We start from the raw sequence: 21,602 nt of genomic DNA on the forward strand, positions 1-21,602 counted from the left end.
GGGGATGGGAAACATTTATGCCCTCTCATCCTGGTCCTCATAATCGGAGGAGCAGCAGCCATGTGGCTCAACGCAGATCTTCCTGGGAAGAGGAGTAGGAGGAGGACGAGGGGCACATTGCATGCTCTGTTGTGACCAATGCAGCATCCCTCCAGTTCACTGCTGTCCATCAAGCAGGATATGCATACTGCCATGCCATATTAGTATAAACTTACTCTTCAACCATAGGTGGCTACCATATATCTCTGTAATTGCAGGCGACATTTGTCCAACGTCATACAACATCTCTGCTATACCCTGTTATTTCCTATCACTTTCTCCATCAGCATTACAAAAGCAAGTCGCCCTGAACACACAGGCCACACAATCAACTGTTCGCCATAATTTTTCTTTTACACATGACAAAAGGATAATAAACCAACAACAGTCAGAAAAAAAGACCAAACACCCACATAAGTCCCCTTGTGACTATAGGTGCTCAATCTTTCTCTTATGCGTGCTTCTACGTGGTGCTTCCCCTGTGGCTTCAGCAGATGTAGAGGCACCTTGCTGACTAGGATGCTGCGCCTGCTTAGATGCCTTTGGCGGGCATCCTCTGAGTTTGGGAGCTTGGGAGGGCTCTTCAACAGTCTGCTCTTCCTGCGGCTGTGCAGAGGCTGAAATGGCCATCTCAGTTGTCTCCGCAAAGTGCCTCTCTGACCGAGGGCTCCGCAGTGGCATGGTCGTATGGGCGCTTTGAGAGGAGCCCACACTTCCTTGTGTCCTGCCAATAACATCCCTCTCATGGGTCAGCCGCTCCTCAGTGCTGGCAAGTGGTTGGAGAGCACTTTGCTGCACAACAGGGGGACCATGAGGACCCGTATCTGCACTGGCAGTCCTCCTCAAAAGGACGTCCATGAAGCTCTGGTCTCTCTGCTCAATAGCTACCCATCGCTCCTCCAGAGATGACATTCTATTTTGAACAGTCACCATGTTTTCCTGACTCTGTCGACTTATTTCCTCCATGGAGGTAGCTATCCTTTCCACGGAGGTAGCCAGCCTTTCCACAGAGGTAGCCAGCCTTTCCATGGAGGTTGCCATCCTATCCATGGTGGTGCACTCATGCGCCATTGCCTCCACCACAGCAGTGCTGATGTTACAGGTGGACACCTCCATTCTATCCACACTCACACTAACCCTGGAGGCAAACCCTTCCAGAAAGCCCTGCACTTGTTCCTGTATTTCCTGAGACGCTCTTTTTCTGGATGGCCCCAGAGGCACAGCGTCTGCATGCAGCTCAGCAGAGCTAGGAGAGTCCTGCGACCTCCGAGAAGGACTCTCCACTGCTGTCGCTGTCTCCACCATCTGCTGATGTTCACTTGTGTGCTGTGATAGGCCAGGTGGCAACACTACTCTAACTCGCGAGGGCCTCACTGAAGTGTGCATTGCTGCGCTGGTGCTGGGTGCGCGGAGTCCTGGTGAGGCTGCTCCCTCAGAAGCTTCAGGTTCCTCTGAGGAGTTGTCCGGCTCTTCGTTCTGGATCGTGGGGAGAGGGGTGCTCAGTGGTCCTGTGGGAGAGTAAAGGCATGGATTAGACATCTGATATTGATGTAGCAGACACATCCTTTTGAGCAGGTGATACAACACGATTCTCTATGAACATCATATGCCATTGCCGTCTGAGAGGGATGAAACTCTATTATGTCACCAGCTTCCTCTAGTGTGCCCATCTCTCCATCGCCCACTTCCAGGTCCTCACCACCTCCAACAATCTCGTTTGCTGCCTCCTCAGCACTGGTCAATGTGGCTAGGGTAGGTGTTCCTCCTCCAGTCATTGCTCGCTCCCTCTTATTGTGGGCTATCTTTTCCTGCAAGGAGGGACACAAGCGGTGTTTCAGCCACAGTGATGGAGTGAGTGTGAAGAATCCCTACCTTTGAGGGAGACAAAGATGGGATAAGGTGCCAAGAGGAAGGTAGCTCTCTGTGCGTTGTTAGTTGTAGTCACTGCACGACAGTGAGAGCGAGCCTAAGGGGTGCGTAGGCAGGATGCTGAAGTGATTCAGTGCAGAGACAGAGATGGATAGGAAAGGGTGCAAGGGAAGTCAGGGTAAGGTGGGATGTGAAGGAGGAGGTTTACAATGCAGAGTGCTGGTGATGAGAAGAGAATGAAAGCAGATTGAAGGTAAGTGTGATGGGATACTCACTTTTGATGTTCTCACAAGATCATTAAACCTTTTGCGGCATTGGATCCATAAGCGTGAACATATGGATCTTGCACTGACCTCCTCAGCAATGCACAGCCAGGCTGCCTTGGTCTGCTGAGGAGGCTTCCTCCGGCCATCAGAAGGGGAGAGAATCTCCCTGCGCCCTCTGACAGCATCCACAAGAACATGGAGGGAGTCATCATTAAATCGAGGAGCTGCCTTGCCTCTGGAAGAAGTATTGTGGATAGATCAATCTTACTGATTATCAGAATCCAGAAGAGAAAGGCTTAGGCTGAATGGCAGCTTTAAAAGCAGCTGCTACGATGACGTCATCAGAGGCGGCCAGCCAACCCGATCGCACTCGTTGGACCGGCCAGCCACCTCCATTGAAATCAACAAGCTCATTAAATCAAAACCGGACATCAGCAGCTGATCCCGCCAGAGGCGGCTCCGGAACCCACCCACCACATCACCCGACTCCAACCCGCCTCGGAAATAAAAATCGAGCCCCAGGTTTCTGTTTGCCTGATATGGAGCACATGATTTTCCCTTTTGGGATACACTCTACTTACCTGAGTCCTGAGAAAGTTAGGTGTAGGTTGGACAGAACCAAGGCTTAGGAACCCCAAGTGTGCACAGGGATACTGCTATAGTTCAATCCTCTAGATCCTGGCAGGCTTTCCACACAGAGCGCTGGTAAACATTCTAATGCCTGTCTAGCTGGGAACACACTACCATTGTAGTGTTATCTGGAACTGGGTGGAAAGCATCCTAGCCCCCAATGACGGACCTATCTCACCTGTGAGCCAGAGAATTGACGTGGTTCTGAACTTCCATTGTCAGACATGTCATCTTGGGGCCACTTCAGTATCAAAGAGACACCGCTTACCCACTCCCCTTGAATTTTCCAGTAAATAACTTTGAGATCCCCTCTGGAGCCATGCAAAGCCATAATACCACATTGGGGGACACCCATCACCTTATCACAAATACTGAAAGTATGATGATGTCATGAGAAAATAGACGTGAAGTTAGATAATTATTGTATTAATTAAATAGAATATTATTTAATTTAGTTGTGGACTATGGCCATCTCATGACTTTAGCCAGTAGGGCAAGGACAGTCAAGTGCTATGGTGTTCATTATGGCATCATTTGGGATAATGAGCTAATTCTGCATGTAGGCTCTTCTAACTTGTGGGAAGGTGGTTTAGCTCAGATGTAGATAGGTAGGTTGTTTTCAAAGATGGTCAAGAATACTGGTGTTCTCCTTTGTTACCAAGGATATTTTAGCAAAGAGCCAAACAGGACAGGCAGTCATCTTATTTTTTGTTGGGTTCCAGCTAGTTGTTGTTGGTCTAGTTTGTGCTTTCGACATTTTCTTCTAATTCCAGAATGCGGTATTGCTCAAACCGCCAAAATTCTGGGACAGCTATAGACTGTGGGCTTTTCAGTAATGCATCAACTGACAGAAAGAGGAGGAATGTCCACACACCCTATTAACTGTTAAAGAGGATATCCCTCCATCCCACAATGGAGATAGATCATAAAAGAAAAAGTAGAACAATACTAGAAGTGATACAAAAGTCCACAATTTGCTTTCCACAATTGAATATTCTGCGAACTGACTCGCTGTCTAGCTTCGCATGTGAAGAATGCTCACTTGCCTAAGGTACTAAAGGGTGAACAATGCCTGTGGAACCTTATCCCAGCTGGAGTCAGCAGTTTCAGAAGAAAGAGGAAAAGGAGAGGGAATTGGAATTTAAAGAAAAATAGCAGCAACAACTGATAGGAAGAGCTTTGGAGAAATATAAGAGACTGTTTATCAGAGATGTTAAACCCCTATGTTTACTTCTATCATATAAAATAAATATTTTAAAACGAGTGGGTGGTAGAGCAACAGTCCAAATATATGTGATCTAACAGTGCATTAACCCTCCAAATCACACAATGGTATGCATAGCAGCATTACGTCTGGTTTTGAACTAAAGTTTGAAGTTACTTCAAGTGTTGGTTTGTGGTAAGGTCAGTCACTATGTGGATAACATGAGGTGTTTGTACTTACCATGCCAAGTGATCAAATATACCAGCCAAGCCAGATCGGACAGTATTTACCTATTTTAACGAATGTACGCGCTGAACCACCTGTTCAAATTATGCCAGTCTAGCCAGATAAAATGGGTCTGAGAGTATTGCCCTTCAACTCCTATGCCAGCTTTCTAATTTATGCCAGGAGTTGTATTTGCTAACAATCCTATATAATTTCCCACAGTACCAGATATACCAACTATTTTGTCCATGTCAAATGTGCTTTCTGTGTCAAATTTACTGCTTGTGACAGATGTGCTAGCTGTTCCAGCCATGCCAGCTGTACTAAGTCTACCAATTGTGTTTACTGTGACAGCTTTCAGTACCTGTGGCACTGGAACAGCTGTTGCTTCAGATACTGACACCACTCATCTGCATCCCTATTTGCTTTCTCATTCATTATATTTGGATCCTTAATGTTTTCAGTTTCAAAGCATCCTTAGGGCTATACTTTTGACTTTGTTTGAAGAAAGAACCAATAACTCTTTTTATAATTATTTGCAATGAGGATGAGAGCAATTTTTAAATGTGCAATTTTGTGCAAAATGATTTAGTTAGCAAGAATAGCCAAAATAGAATCAATCACCACCCACCTGTAAGAATGATCCTTTAAAATGTTTCAATCAGATAACAAGCCAATTAATGGGTGTGTAACAGAAGATTCATGAATCCAGCTGTTGAGTGCACAATAATTTTATAAAATGCTGAGTGACAAGGTCATAGCACCCTTTTTCACAGACTGGGCCCTGACTGCCCTAGTGGACTATGTAATTAAGAAATGGTAGACCTTACTGGAAGAAAGTGGAAGAAGATTGGTAGGGGTTGGGGTGGAAAAGTGTCCTCAACAGGAATGGAGGCAAGATATGTTGTGATGCATAACAAAGCAGCTGAATTTGGTAACCACCACTCAAAGGCTCTGGTAGGAGGTCCGGAAAAAAAATGCAAGACTTGAAAAAGAACACAAAAAATAGGTAAGAATATTACTGTGAAGTAGCAACGAAGCATATATATGAAGAAAAGTTCTAGTTGCTAAGAAGATGGCCGAAATGGAGAAGTTACGCATGCCATCATGGCAAAGAGAACATATTGCGCAAAAGAATTTTCAATGGAGCAAATCAACCTGTTTTAATCCATACTGTTCTTGTATTTAAATGTAAACCCGCACTAATATATGAGCATAAATTGGAATATGTGGTGAACCCCGTCAACCAGAACAACTCACAAAATATAAAAAGAGAACGGTGATTTATTCAGAGGGAAATACTTTAAGGTATTGTGCCTGAGGAGGTTGGAAGATTGTCCAGACAAACTAGTATGTACCATACTAATCATCACATATTCTGTGATTTGCACAATGTTATATCAGTGTCTATACACGCTGATTATGTACAAGTGTATAATAGTGCATGTAAGGCATACTTATGTGCTCATAATGTCCCACCTGCTCTCTTCAGAGAACAAGGAGAACTAAGTAGTGTTCAAGGTAGCCCAGAAAAGGAATGATTACCACAGTACTAATCATTACCACCCACACTTGCATTAAGCACCAACATAGCTGTAGACAGAGTGCAACATTTAGATAGTGGGCCTGCTTTCTAATAGGATGTTAGAACACAAGGGTTGTGTTTAGTCATGTGCCTGAATTCGCAGAGAAGTAAAAGGTCAGGTTGGACAATCGGTTGTTTGCACAGCAATTTGCCACTGCAAATGGAGTGGTACCAGTAACACAGGTCATAAATACAGAAGTATTAATATCTCAAGAATGCTCAAACTGCTGCTTTGGATGCTTTGAGATCTAAACTCCAAGATGCAACCACAGTTAGCTTCAACTCACATGGAGAACAATTAGAGACAGCCATGAAGGAGAGACGAAGAGAATTCAAATTTGTCTAAGATTTGGTGCTGAACAATGAAGAGATGGCCTCCAGTCATTGCATTTCTGGAGAAGCACAGGAGCCTCAAGTTGATATTCATGTCAATGCAAGTTCTGTAGCCCTGCAAAAAAAAATTCTGGCTGCAGTGTGTGGTCTATGGCTGCAAACAAGTGTCCTCCCTACCAGTGAAATATTGTTTAATAAACCTGTTTTTGTTTGAGGACAGAGAAGAGTCATGTGTTATTTTTGTCATCAACATGTGACACTGTGATGTGTTCCATTGTGATACATATCACTGCAAAATAAATTAAAACTTGTTTGCCAAACATTTTCATGCAGAGGGACTGCAGTAGTTCCAGGGTTCAGCGTTAGTTCTAGTTTATACTTAGTGTGGCACTAATCATCATTATCTTAGTCTCCTGTAGTCCCACTTCAACAAATCAATCAGGAAGAGTCCAATAGAGAATATACTGTGTCTGCTACAAGTATGTTTACAGTATTATTATTTTAAAGCAATTTAACAGTAATCTACTTTATCACCTGGAATTTCTGCAGGGTTTTTCCAGAAAAAGATCAGTAGAATCCCCAGAGAAATGGGGTAAATTGCTAGAAATGTCTGTTTACATTGTTTTCCAAGGTTTTTGGTACAGTTACAGCACCCGATCAGGAAAACCCAGCGGAAATTCTATATATTAGCACTTATATTTTTCCATTTCCACCCCTCATTTTCTTTGCTTTCAATGCAGTTGACTCTCTTTTCCTTGTTTTTGTTTTGTGGTCGACTATATTGACTGCAGTGTTCAAATGGCCAACCATTCCATTCTCTTCCATCATCTTTCCCTATTATCCAGATCTGTGGAATGCCCATATATAGTTCACTACAGCCCGTCTGATTGCAGTCAGCACATCTCCAGCTTTTCTTTCCCCCCAGCCCTGTCACTTCCGGAGTTCCTCAAGGATCTATCCTTGGCCTCGTCCTCTTCCTCTTTCTTATCTACACTGACCCGATGGTGACGTTGCTCATGGGCATAGGGTCAGCTTTCATATGCTGAACCCAAATTCTTCTTTTCCGCCACTTGCCTCAACCTGTGTGCTGTCAGACTCCCTGCCTGACATTGTCATGGATGAATCTAATGTTACTCCATTGTTTCTGCTCCCTTGCCACTGACTCCATCCCTTTCCTCAGCTACTTGCTTAAGCTAAATGAGACTGTGCTAAACCATGGGATCCTGTTTGATTCAGAGCTCAGCTTCTAATCCATCACCAAGACTACATTCACCTCTACAAAATTGCCTGCCTCTGCCTCATCCCCACTGCCACCAAAACCCTTAGCCATGCTTTTGTCACCTGGAGACTCAGTTTCTCCAGTGTTCTGCTTGCTGGCCAATAATCCTTGACTCTCCATAAATTCCAACTTCAGCTACTTGTATCCTGTCCCATACTAATCCCTGTTCACCCATCATGCCAATCCTCACTGACCGACATTGATTCCCTATCCCCCAATATGTTGATTTTAAAATCATTGACCTTGTCTTCAAACCCCACTAATGCCTTGCCCCACCTTACCTCTGGAAGCTACTCCAGCCTTTCAGCACTCCCAGTCTGGCATTATGTGCACCCTCTTCCCTGGCCCCACCATTGATGGCAGCATGCTCCACTGCCTTGGGCCTACTCTTAGAAATTTTCTCCCTAAACCCCTCTGCTTTTCCCTTTCTCAATGGACCTCTGCAAAACCCATCCTTTCAATCCATGTTCTCTGTCACCTCTCTTAACTATCATATGATGGCTTGTCGTTTGTTCCTTTATTCCTTTTATCTATTCTCACTGCCCCTCCCCCTGAGCATCGTGGGACATTTCTACATTAAAGGCACTGTATCAATGCAAGTTGTTGTATCTCTTCTCAGTTGTAACATAGATAACTTTTACTTAACTGTTTTGTATTTTCTCCCCATTACATATACTTCATTATTCATTTGAACTTTCTTATATATCTCATTTGTTCCTTTCTTTAAATTTTCTAAGTAAGCGGCAGCTTTTTCATATGACAGCATCTTCCCCTCCCCTCCCTTTTCAGCATTCCGTAGGGACCGCTCCCTCCGCGACACCCTAGTCCACGCCTCTATCACCCCCAACATGCCTTCCCCTTCGCCCAGCACCTTCCCGTGCAAGCGCAGGAGATGCAACACACGCCCTTATACCTCCCCCCTTCCCACTGTCCAGGGCCCCAAACACCCCTTCCAGGTGAAACAGTGATTTACTTGTACTTCTTGCAATTTAGTACACTGTATTCGCTGCTCACGATGTGGTCTCCTCTACATTGGGGAGACCAAACGCAGATTGGGTGACCGCTTTGCGGAACACCTCCGTTCAGTCCGTAAGGGGGACCCTGAGCTTCCGGTCGCCTGTCACTTTAATTCACCGCTCCACTCCCACGCAGACCTCTCCGTCCGCGGCCTCTTACAATTTTCCATGGAAGCTCAGCGTAAGCTCGAGGAATAGCACCTCATCTTTCGATTAGGCACTTTACAGCCTTCCGGACTCAACATAGAGTTCAACAATTTCAGATCATAACCTCGGCCCCTATCATATATATGTATATATATATTTTTTTTATCCACACTCTTTGTCTGTCTTTTTTTCTTCTCCCCCACATGGCAGCTGTCTTTCATTCTGCCAGCGCAATTTACACTTCATCTAGAGCCATCCTTTGTTTCTTAACCTGTCCCATTACCATCTCCTTTTGCCTTGAATATCTCTTAATGCCTCTTCTGCCTTCCATCCTATCACAGACCTTCCCTTTTGTTCTTTCATCCCCTCCCCCTTTCCCAGCCTCTTTCCTGCTTTTTTCCAGTTCTGATGAAAGGTCATCGACCTGAAAAGTTAACTCTGTTTCTCTCTTCACAGATGCTGCCTGACCTGCTGAGTTTCTCCAGCATTTCCTGTTTTTTTTCATATGTTGTTCTTTACTCCTTTTCTCTCTGCTTAGACATCTTTTTATGAAGTTTCATATTTATTGCTCATTACTTATATATTTGCTCTTCTCTATTTTCTTCCCTTCCTCTGCCTCCTATTTAGCAACATTAAGGACATCCATTCCGTTCTGGAAGTGTCAGTTTATGATGAAGACCGGGATTGGCGTGCTGATTTCCTGGGCAAAGTTGCTGTACCTTTGTTAACTGTAAGTTTTATCTGGCTGACACCTCGTTTGTTTTTCTTACTTAATAAAATTCCAGGCTATATGTCTGTCATTTCTCAAGCAAGGTTTGTAGTAATAACGCTAAAATTCTAGCATGCCCAATTCACAGCCATATTGAATCCCACGATAGTTAATTTTTTTTTGACAGACTTGGTGCTGGTAATGAACAGGTACTTGTCAGAGTTGCCACAGTTGTTTTGGGTTCTCTGTCAGTTTCAGCAGCTGGGGGTCAAAGGTTGCTGGGGGAGTGTATTCAGCAGAGACTGAGAGACAGACGGCTGTCATGTTCTTTTCCCACAGATTCAAAATGGTGAAGAGAAAGCCTACGTCTTGAAAAACAAGAATCTGACAGGGCCAACAAAGGGGGTCATCTATCTTGAAATGGATGTGATTTTTAATGTTGTAAGTCTTAACTTCACCTTTTCATACTGCCTAAGATGTTCTTTTTAGTCAAATAAATCTCTTTGATAATTTTGTATGAGAGTTTTTATGTTACATTAAAACATCTTACTATCCTCAGGTTTTTTTCTGTAGAGCGCTGGTGTAAATGTTGAGCAATTATTATCACAGTCATGAGATTGCATGGGAAATATTTTACACTGAGAATAAAACATTTTTTGTGTGTGTGATACTGTGCAGATAAAGGCAAGCATCAGAACAATCACTCCCAAAGAACAGAAATACATTGAAGAGGAGCAGAAAATCTCAAAAGAGGTAAATTTTTTTACCACAATAAAATGGTTTTCTGAATATTTTCACAATAATCTTTCAAGACATGTATTAAAAACAACATCAATGACCCAATCTGCAAATTGATTTTGCGTGCCTTTCATGTCTGTATTACCTGATCAGTGGAGAGGTACAACAGATTGTATAACTATTTGTCACTGGGCTTATACACATTCAATTAAATAAATCAATACAAACATGTGCACCATTACGGGTCTGTAATTAAAGATTTGACATCAATATTTGCACTATTTAGCACAATTCTATTAATATACCAGAAGAAGTTCCCAACTATCTAGTTTGGGCATTATTCAGAGGAAAAATAAATGTATAGCAGTATTGTTACATTGGTTTCAGTCTGGTGTGGTGGCAGGCAGTTGAAATTTTCAGTCATTATATTGGTGTATTTTTCACTTGCATTTTGGCACAGCATCATAAATGGGTGTGTGAACTTTACATGCCAAGCCCATGTAAAGTGTGTGGAAAAACCTAAAAGTATAATTGTAGATAATGTCCTTCCAATGTTAGGTTGCATCAGGAGAGAGAACTCTGAACAATATGGGCCTGATTTTCAGACATAGTGCACATCAGGCAGGCAGTGGCCAGAGTGATTGCACCACTTGCCCACTGGTGCTAGCGAGAGGCCCTAACCATTTTCATTTAATTTTGCTCACCAAGCAACAAGTGCTGAGGGGCAGATTGCTGATCGGGGAGGGAGGGAGGTGGGAAATCCTACAGCTCCTTTATGTAACCGAGCAAGAAGTTAAATCTTAAAATGGTGTGGGGGCAGGGGGGGGAGCGGTTGTGGGTGGTGGTGGTGGTGGTGGGGGATGAAAAGCCCAAATGGAAAGCCCACTGAGCAGTTAGCAGCATTCATGCCCCTCTTGGCTGCACAAACATCTGTGGTACATAGATTTTTGCCCCATTTTCAGAACAGCCTGCAGTGGTCCCTTTAAAGATCACAGGTTAATCCACTCTCTGTCCAGTCCCACTGGGGGTGCAGGAGTGGGGGGAGAGCATGTGCAGTGTACGCTCCACCCATTGGTACCTGAAAATTGCATTGAGTTCCTATAACCGACGTAAGACCCTAATTTAAATATTGAAATAAGGCTCCCATCAATTTTAGGTGAGAGGGCTGGTTGTCCACCTCAAAGCCGCTCAAAAATCGAGTTGGGCGGACCTCCGGCGGCCAGTGGGTCGGCGATAGGATTTTTAAAAAAGTTTTTTTTTGTCTGCTCCCTGTTTATCAGCATGAATGAGGCAGTAGGCAGCTGAAAATTGCCTTCTACAATTCTAGTTGTTACACATGTGTTGCTTGTGCTGGCGGTGGTATAAGTAATTTGAGCTGATGAAGTGAAACTACTTTTAGATTGCTGCCCAGATTTTGGGAGAGCAATCTCTCAAATTTACCTATCTAATGTGCAGCCGGTCTTACTGTCACCCAGCTGCACTGTATGGGCTGGACGTTCCATCCATGCACAGACATTTTGGCCAATGAAAAATTTTGGACGATTGGCATCATTGCATTGTAACATGAAATCACTACTAGCATGTGCTGGCACCACTGGAATGGTGTTTTCTGGTCCTAAGAAGACAGTTGGCAAATAGGAAGGCCTACTTAAAAATAGCTGCTGGTCTAAAACCTCTCTTCTCTATCTACACAAGTTTATTTTAATGTGATTGCCATCTGTGTGAAACCCACGCTACAGGAGCTAAGGGCCAAAGACTAACATGAAAACAGCTTAAGAAAATCACGGAAGAAGTGTTTGCACAACATTAAAGCATATTGGCTTAAGGGCAATTTTTGTATAGCATATCAATTCATTAAATAAGCCTAATGACAAATATTGTATTGTATAGGCTTATCAAAATCTAGCTCCTACACAAGGAAGGCACTTATTGAAGATATTTAGGTACTGAGATCTATTTGAATCAGGCTGTAAGTCTGGCTAAAGCACTAAAAGCAAAGGCTGTGTTTGAACCTGTTCATGTTAATTTTTTTTAAGTTTAAGAAAAATTCTGATTAACATTTAAGAATACAGCACAATCTGCATGAAAGCACATACAGGCAAAAAATAATTCTGATTCAAGCATAGAATTCCATCAGATTACTCCCATTCCGCACTGATATATATGTGCTGATATAAATAGTACATATCTTTCTGTGTGATTAACTGGATTAAACTGTATACCATTAAAGGTAATACTCATACAAAATAATTGGCATAAACAAGTTCACAGCACACCTGTTCCACATTGTACACCTATTTGGCCCAATTTACTATATTGACATGTAACAATTTGATTAAGTGTAAGAGTTTTTAGGTAAAGAATCTCAAGTTTGGCAGATCTGCATATTTAAAAGTACATATAGAAAGATAGCTTGCTGAAACGAACAGCGCAGTGTGTCAGTAGTAAGGAAAGCTAATAGGGTCTTGGGATATATAATCAAAACATAGAGCACAAATCCCAGGAAATCATAATTTATTCGTATGGCCACACCTGGAGTACTTTGTATAATTCTGGTTGTCATATTACAACCAGGCATTGGAGGCAGTACAGAAAAGGTATCTGAGCAATAAGGAGATGTTGGCGAGCTTGGGGTTATTTACTCTGAAGGGAATGTTCAGGGGCGATTTTAGTGAATTATTCAAAACCCTTAAGGGAATAGATAAATGAAAACCTTAGAATATGTTTCAATTTGTCATAACTCTAGAACCAGTGAATGGGCACAAGCTTAGATGAGGAAAGGCGTACAAACAGTTTAGATTTAACTATTTTATGCAGAGGATGGGGAACTCGTGGAAAAGACTATCTAAGAAGAATTGGAATTGGCAGGTTAGTAGATTGGGCAGATGGCTGTTAGATGAATTTTTAGTGTAGAGAAATGTGTGATGATACATTTTTGGAGGAAGAATGAGAGGAAATATACACTAAATTCTAAAGGAGTAGATGAACAGAGAGGCTTAAGAGTGCTGGTACACAAATCGTTAAAAATGGGAGAGCAAGTTGGTAAAGCTGTAAAAAAAAAAAAGCATATCGGATCATTGGCACCTGACCTGAGCTTACAACCCCATATCCTGTCCATCTCCAAGACCGCCTGCTTCCACCTCTGTAATATCACCCATCTCCGCTTCTGCCTCAGCCCATCTGCTGCTGAATCCCTCAGTTATGCTTTTGTTACCTCCAACTCGACTATTCAAATGTTCTCCTGGCCAGCCTCCCCTCTCCCATTCTCGGTAAACTTCAGCTCATCCAGAGCTCTGCTGCCCATATCCTGACTCGCACCAAGTCCCGTTCACCCATCACCCTTGTGCTCGCTGACCTACATTGGCTCCTGGTCCAGCAGTGCTTCAAATTTAAAATTCACATCCTTATGTTCAAATCCCTCCATGGCTTCACCCCTCCCTATCTCTGGAGCTTCCTCCAGCTCTACAACCCTCCGAGACTTCTGCGTTGCTCCAATTCCGACCTTTGTGCATCCGCAATTTTCTTCGCTCCACCACTGGTGGCCATGCCTTCCGTTGCCGAGGCCCTAAGCTCTGGAATTCCATCCCTAAACCTCTCTGCCTCTCTACCTCTCTCTCCTCATTTAAGAAGCTTCTTAAAACCTACCTCTTTGACCAAACTTTTGGTCACCTTTCCCAATATCTTCTCATGAGGCTTGCTGTCAAATTTTGTCTGATAATGCTCCTGCGAAGCGCTTTGGGATGTTTTACAATGTTAAAGGCACTATATAAATGCAAGTTGTTGTTGTTGTTGATCCTTTTCATAAATACGGTTTGGAGAACAAATGCAATGATGTTAGGTCACAGGTAGAATATTGTTTCCAGTTTCGGCCACGTTATTTTAGGATAATGTCAAGGCCATGGAGAGGAAACCAAAGAGATTTACTAAGATGATACCATGATTGAGAGGCTTTAGCTGTGAGGAGAGACTACAGAAAGTGGGGCTCTTTTCTTAAAACAAAAATGGTTAAGAGATGACCTTATAGAAATGTTCAAAATTATGAAGGGGTTTGATAAAATAATCGGAAAAAGTTATTTTTACTGACCATTGCATCAGCAACAAGAACGTATAAAATTAAAATCATCGCCAAAAAATGAAGGGAAAAGATAGGAGAATTTTTTTACACAGAATAGTTAGGACATATCACAAACAGTGGTGGAAACAGAATCCAGAATAGATTTTTTGAAAGGGAAGTGAATAAATGCGGCTTCACTCTGTGCTGTAAAATTCTCGTTTTCTTTCTGAGGAAATGGTCAATTAAGATATACATGGGTCAATTTTAACTTTTGGTCGGCTAACTGGCAACCGTGCTAGCCAGGAAGAGGCGGCTACAATTTTGAGGCCCCGGCCTCGTTTACATCAAACCAACAAGAAGAAATACTCAGAAGAGATACGCCCACTGTATTTAGGACCTGCGCCACTAAGGGCTCCACTACAGATACGACTAGATTGTGAAATTAACAGCACAAGTACTGAGAAGGAAGTGTAAATTCGAGTGGGTGAATTCAATGTCAAATCAGGTACAGAAAGAAAAATAAAGGGAGGGAAGAAAGACTACATTAAGAGAGACAGAAAGGAAAAGTAAAAAAAAATAAAACATTTAAAATTTTGCATTTTTAAAATCCCCAACAATTAAAACCGGAAGGAATGAGACCCCACACTTGTAATAGTTATTTTTTATTGCCAGAGAGTTTGTTTGGCAGTAATTAACACTTAGCACATCGTAAAAAGGCTACTTAGACTGAAATGGACAGGGCTTAACTTTCTGTGGCAAGTTTAGTTCGTATCTATCGTGAAAATACAGCAACTTCGTGCCATTCAATGCATTTCAATGGTGAGCCAGACAGCGAGATGCCATTTTTACAAAGCTAACAGTGGAGAGGTGCAACTCAGACAGAAACTTTTGGATATTTGAATTTAACCACACCTCTGCCCCTCGCCTGAAGTTGCTGTACCATTTGCACATAAATGATGGCAAGCACCATTAGCCTCACTGTTACTTTGACGGCAAATTATGGCCCATTAACTCAAACTAATAAGCTGTATTTGGGACCCAGTTAATATTTAATTAATATTACTTAATGCTAAAATAATTTTTGACAGCCTCCTAAACCACATAATTTGACAGGTCAAATTAATAACATGAAAATGACTTTATTCAGTTAATTAAGAGTAAGTCCAGTCTCACTGCATGCTATTGAACCCATAGGAGTGTGCTCATACTGAAAGCCTACAAGTGGCATGGATTGAACAGTCTACAACTTACTGACTATACGTCAACTGTATGATACATGTTAATGCAGCACATTTTATCGACACTAGAAAACAATACAAGCCGAATACACAATACTGAGTATATTTCATAATCAGGTTGGATATTTCCAGTTTACCAGCTAATAGAACTTTGCTGCACTAATCTGATCACCATACAAGCAGATTTTACAAGTAACATTTGTTATGACACAAAAATACTTTGAGTCAAGTTTTAATTTTCGTTCATATTTGAAGATTCTTGCGCATTGTCTATGTTTCCAAAATATTGATGAAGTTGAGGGTGGATAGAATTCAGTGTTAGTTATTTGTGAGGACATAGAGAAATATCAGCCATCTGCTTATGAGTATGCTCAACATGGGGGGAGAAATTCCCTACCTTAGCGCAACCCGTTAGTGAAGCGTTAAGTCAAGAAAGTGGTGGCTGCCGCTTTTCTGCCAGCTGGTGGCAGGTCCCATGGCATCCTCCATTTTGGAAGTCCCAGTAGCGCTGGTGTTCTTAAGTAATGCCCTTCCAAAAAAAATGGCGGAGTGCTGACGCACGCTAACTTAACTTCACCACAGCGAACTTTGATCCTAGCGCTGGGTTCAGTGCTGGGTCCTAAGCACACCAGATAAACCTAGCATGCAAGCAGACTGACAGAGGCACTGTCTGCACCTCTTAAAGGGACACACAAATCTTTCAGGTAAGTTTGCATTTAAACTTTTTGACTGGGTTTTCTTGATTTTATTGACGTAGTGGCTTGCTACAATAGATGTTAAAAATTTTGTAAGTGTTTAGGGAGTGCTGCTGGACACTTGCAAGGCCTCATATAGTAAAGGAAGACTTCTGAGAAGACAGGAAATGCTGCAAATACTCAGCAGGTCAGGCAACATCCATGGAGAGAGAAACAGAGTTCACGTCTCGGGTCGAGATGCTGTCTGACCAGCTGAGTATTTCCAGCATTTTATGCTGTCATTTCAGATTTACAGCATCCACTTGCAGAGGGAAGAGGAAAACACAGAAGAGGAAGAAGCCGAGGAGGAAGAAGCCGAGGAGGAGGAAGCTGAAGAGGAGGCAGCAGAAGGAAGGAGGCAACCCAGACAGCCCCTTTTTGGATGGGATATCCGAGATGGAATTGGTCCCAATCCTCACAACCCCAATTCCCCTTTCAACATGAGTCCTACACCTTACCTTTCCTCTGTTATTGACCATCACAATGTCCTCTTGGCCACAATGCTGAAATAAAAGCCACCACAAAGCAAACTTTCCAATCCAACTTTATACATCTGTCCATCTAATATGACATCAAGAAATCAACTCATCACTCTTGTGCATCCCCTTAGTGATGGTCTTGTGTGTGCCTTTGCCTATCATACTGATGTTATGCAGTGCTGCCCCAGTGGCTGCAGCATGGCTGGTGGAAGGCTGCTGACTTTCAGTGAGGGACACTGTAAATGGGCTAGCTAGTCAACCTTGAGGAGCTGGTGGTTGGGAGTGTGAAATCAAGTGATGGTTCTTCTTCTTTTTCTTTATCTTCTTTTTTCTCTCTCTCTCTCCTCTCCCTCTTCTTGGTCAACCACTGGCTGGGCAGGCTGCATTTCCTGGGTGTGTGAAATGAGGAAGGCACAAGTGGGGAGTTGTGGTGAGGGGAGGGTGCGAAAACAAGTGGTGCATGCCAGAAGGAGGATAACGTATGAGGATACCAGCATCTTGTATCCTTTCTGTTCACCGCTGGCCAAGGGTTCAGCCATGCCCCTGCCAAGAATGGCCTGTACCATCTCCTTCAAGGGGGTGAGGTGAGGCTAGGAATGGGAGATGTGCCTCGTGATTGGTACAGATTGTTGGTAGGTGAGTGATTGGGGGGATTTCTGCATTGAGCAGTGTGTGAGGCTAGTGGTGCATTTGGTAGGCAACAGCTTTTGAAATTGCATTCACTGACCTTGACAACTGGTCTGAGGTCATGAACATTCTTTGGGCACTGGAGCGAAGCCCTGGGGGCGACACTGCTGGCTGTGATGGCCTTGGTGATCTGGTCCCACATCCTTCTTTCTGGAGGGCCTCCTGGCCCCTGTGGTTAGAGGACGTCTCTTGTAGTGTTGAACCCCTGCACAAAGCTGGAATGCTGCGTGTGAGACCCTGGGTGCCCTTTCCCTGGCTTGCTGAGCCATTTGTGTTAATGTTGAAGCACTTTTACCATGTTTTAGCTGCAGAAGAGAATTCAGCTTAAAGACTGCCATTTGGGAATTATTTTTAATGTTTATGTTTTTTTGAAAGGCAGTAAGGGCTGAAAATGGATTTTCTTCACTTGATTTAAATTTTTATTAGTTTTGATTGCATTGACCCTTTAATTCATAACCCCTTTAATTGCCCACAATTCATTGCGAACTCCACAATCTCGTTCCCAGAGGCTGTAAGAAGTTGCAACACCGCTCCTGGATGTGACCTTTGGGTCGGAGGCCTCCACTAACGCCAGCAGGAGGGCGTTACACTGTAACTTAGTGCTGTGTTACAACTCTCCAGCCCCCAGCGCAAATTTTTGTCCGGTAGCGCTGCGGCCATTTTCAGCAGCCGTAAACCCGAGGCCACCGTGACATCGGCACGTTTCTGTCGATGTCCAGTTTGTCACCCAGTAAATGGATTCTTAAAAATCCATAGGAATCAGAATTGCGGATGGGAGGCCATCCCAGCGTATGCTGAACTAACTGATCCTGCCGGGCTTTCTGGGGTAAGGGAGAGGTTCCCTTCTTTGAATTCCAATGACGGCATCTAGACTGCTACGGACACATCTTGGGCTCTCCACCTAAAGCTGGAGGCCCAAACTGTGGCATACTGTGCCGGAACCGGTGGAGGTGTTGGGACCCCCCCACTGGGAAGGTTGAAAGAACTGCCCTTTAGCCCCCTTTGTAGAATTTTTTTTTAATTGCAGCCTTCAAATCTTCCACAACCTGGACCCCAAGTTGAGCTCCGCTTCCACCGTTTAGCAGTCTGGTATGCCTGGTCTCCCCAGTTATTCCACAGCCAATGATGTGTCCAGTAACTGAGAGGCTGGAGCTAGCCTTATAAGGGGCAGGCAAAGGCTTACGATGGGAGCACACCAGAAGGGCTGTAGGTTTTTGGGCCCAATGGGTGAAAAATTCGGTTCCATAGTGCCCAATTTTTCGCTGCTATGGGTGCAATTTTGTGACGTAGATTGCGTCCATGCCGCACGCACACCTTCTGATGCAGGCCGCTCCGGACACCATGTTGGTGAGGGCGTTAGTGTCGGCGCTGGGAGTGCGCACCAGAAATCTGTAGAGTAGGAGGATTGTGATATCAATCAGTGTGCAAAGCTGATTTAACGTCACGCTGCCATTTTCGTCCTCAACGCTGGAGCTAACGCCATGTGTTAACCTCGCACAGCTCAACATAGAAACATAGAAGATAGGAAGGAGCAGGAGCAGGCCATTCGGCCCCTCGAGCCTGCTCCGCCATTCAATGGGATCATGGCTGATCATCCAAATTCAGTACCCTGTCCCTGCTTTCTCCCCTTATCCCTTGATCCCCTTAGCCTTAAGAAATATATCTCACTCCTTCTTGAATATATTTAATGAATTGGCCTCAACTGCCTTCTGTGGTAGAGAATTCCACAGGTTCACCACTCCCTGGGTGAAGAAATTCCTCCTCATCTCAGTTCTAAATGGCTTACCCCTATCCTTAGACTGTGACCCCTGGTTCTGGACTCCCCTGCCATCGGGAACAGCCTTCCCTCATCTAGTCTGTCTAGTCCTGTTAGAATTTTATAAGTTTCAATGAGATCCCCTCTCATTCTTCTAAACTCTAGCAAATATAAGCCTAATCGACCCAATCTCTCTTCATACGTCATTCCTGCCATCCCAGGTATCAGTCTGGTGAATCTTCGCTGCACTCCCTCCATGGCAAGAACATCCTTCCTCAGATAAGGTGACCAAAACTGCACACAATACTCAAGGTGTGGTCTCACCAAGGCCCTGTACAACTGCAGCAAGACATCCTTGCTCCTGTACGCGAATCCTCTCACTATGAAGGCCAGCATACCATTTGCCTTCTTAACCGCCTGCTGCACCTGCATGCTTACCTTCAGCGACTGGTGCACAAGGACACCCAGGTCTCGTTGCACTTCCCCTTTTCCCAATCTATTGCTGTTCAGATAATAATCTGCCTTCCTGTTTTTGCCACCAAAGTGGATAACCTCGCATTGATCCACATTATACTGCATCTGCCCTGCATCTGCCCAATCGCCCAACCTGTCCAAATCGTACTGGAGTGTCTCTGCATCCTCCTCACAGCACACACGCCCACCCAGCTTTGTGTCGTCTGCAAACTTGGAGATATTACATCTAGTTCCCTCATCTAGATCATTAGTATATATTGTGAATAACTGGGGTCCTAGCACCGGTCCCTGCGGTACCCCATTAGTCACTGCCTTCCACTTGGAAAAAGACCCATTTATTCCAACTCTTTGCTTCCTGCCTGCCAACCAGTTTTCTATCCAAGTCAGTACCTTACCCCCAATCCCATGTGCTTTAACTTTACACGCTAATCTCTTATTCGGGACCTTATCGAAAGCCTTCTGAAAGTCCAAATACACCACATCCACTAGTTCTCCCTTATCTATTCTACTAGTTGCAGCCTCAAAAAATTCCAGTAGATTAGTCAAGCATGATTTACCTTTTGTAAATCCATGTTGACTTTGTCCAATCCTGTCACTGTTTTCCAAGTGGTCTGCTATTACATCTTTTATGATGGACTCTAGCATTTTCCCCACTGCCGATGTCAGGCTTACCGGTCTATAATTCCCCGTTTTTTCTCTACCACCTTTTTTAAATAGTGGGGTTACATTAGCTACCCTCCAATCCATGGGAACTGTTCCAGAGTCTATAGAATTTTGGAAGATAACCAGCAATGCATCTACTATTTCTAGGGCCACTTCCTTAAGTACCCTAGGATGTAGATTGTCAGGCACTGGGGATGTATTGGCCTTCAAACCTGTCAATTTCCCTAACACCATTTCCCTACAAACACTGATTTCATTCAATTCCTCCCTCTCATTAGACTCTATGTTCCCCGACATCTCTGGCAGTTTATTTGTGTCCTCCTTTGTGAAGACAGAACCAAAGTATGTATTTAATTGGTCTGCCATGCCTTTGTTCCCCATTATAAATTCCCCTGATTCTGACTGCAAGGGACCTACGCTTGACTTTACCAATCTTTTTCTTTTCACATATCTATAGAAGCTTTTACAGTCAGTTTTTATGTTCCCTGAAAGCTTACTCTCATACTCTATTTTCCCCCTCTTAATTCATCACTTTGTCCTCCTTTGCTGAATCCTAAACCGCTCCCAATCTTCAGGTTTGCTGCTTTTTCTCGCCAATTTATATGTCCTTTCCTTGGATCTTATGCTATCCCTAATTTCCCTTGTTAGCCACGGTTGAGTCACATTTTTTGTTTTATTTTTATGCCAAACAGGGATGAACACATTCTGTAGTTCATCCATGTGATCTTTAAATGTTTGCCATTGCCTATTTACAGTCAACCCTTTAAGTAACATTCCCCAATCCATCCTAGCCAACTCGCGCCTCATACCATCGTAGTTTCCTTTATTTAAATTCAGTACCAAAGTCCCTGAATCAACTAATTCACTCTCCATCTTAATGAAGAATTCTGTTATATTATGATCGCTCCTCCCCAAGGGGCCTCGCACAACAAGATTGCTAATTAATCCTTTCTCATTACATAATACCCAGTCTAAGATGGCCTGATCTCTAGTTGGTTCCTCGACATATTGGTCCAGGAAACCATCCCGTATACACGCTAGGAATTCCTCTTCCACAGTATTGTTACTAATTTGGTTAGACCAATCGATATGTAGATTAAAGCCACCCATGATAACTGCTGTGCCCTTATTGCATGCATCTCTAATTTCCCATTTAATGCCATCCCCAACCTCAGCATTACTGTTTGGGGGTCTGTATACAACTCCCGCTAACGTTTTCTGCCCCTTTGTATTTCTCAGCTCTACCCATACAGATTCCACATCATCAGAGCTAATATCCTTCCTTACTATTGTGTTAATCTCCTCTTTAACCAGCAATGCTACCCCACCGCCTTTTCCTTTTTGCCTGTCCTTCCTGAATATTGAATACCCCTGGATGTTGAATTCCCAGCCTTGGGCACCCTGGAGCCATGTCTCCGTAATCCCAATTATATCATATCCGTTTACATCTATTTGCGCAGCTAATTCATCCACCTTA

General features: G+C 43.5%; 1 protein-coding gene across 5 annotated transcripts in view; it reads left to right on the forward strand.

The window, feature by feature from the left end:
* Positions 1 to 21,602, forward strand: part of mctp1a (multiple C2 domains, transmembrane 1a) — a 960,306-nt gene that overhangs the window by 674,253 nt on the left and 264,451 nt on the right. For all 5 annotated transcript variants that reach the window (XR_015078481.1, XM_085988645.1, XM_085988632.1 and 2 more), the window contains 3 exons: positions 9,221 to 9,323; positions 9,642 to 9,743; positions 9,981 to 10,055. Coding sequence is in view for 4 of the 5 variants with exons in the window: in XM_085988645.1 (XP_085844771.1) it covers positions 9,221 to 9,323; positions 9,642 to 9,743; positions 9,981 to 10,055 (280 nt within the window). In the remaining variant the exon portion in view is untranslated. The remainder of the gene's footprint in view (positions 1 to 9,220; positions 9,324 to 9,641; positions 9,744 to 9,980; positions 10,056 to 21,602) is intronic.

Source organism: Somniosus microcephalus, chromosome 1 (assembly GCF_052327205.1).
Source record: "Somniosus microcephalus isolate GS21.2 chromosome 1, FLI_Smic_1.0, whole genome shotgun sequence".
NCBI lineage: Eukaryota > Metazoa > Chordata > Chondrichthyes > Squaliformes > Somniosidae > Somniosus > Somniosus microcephalus.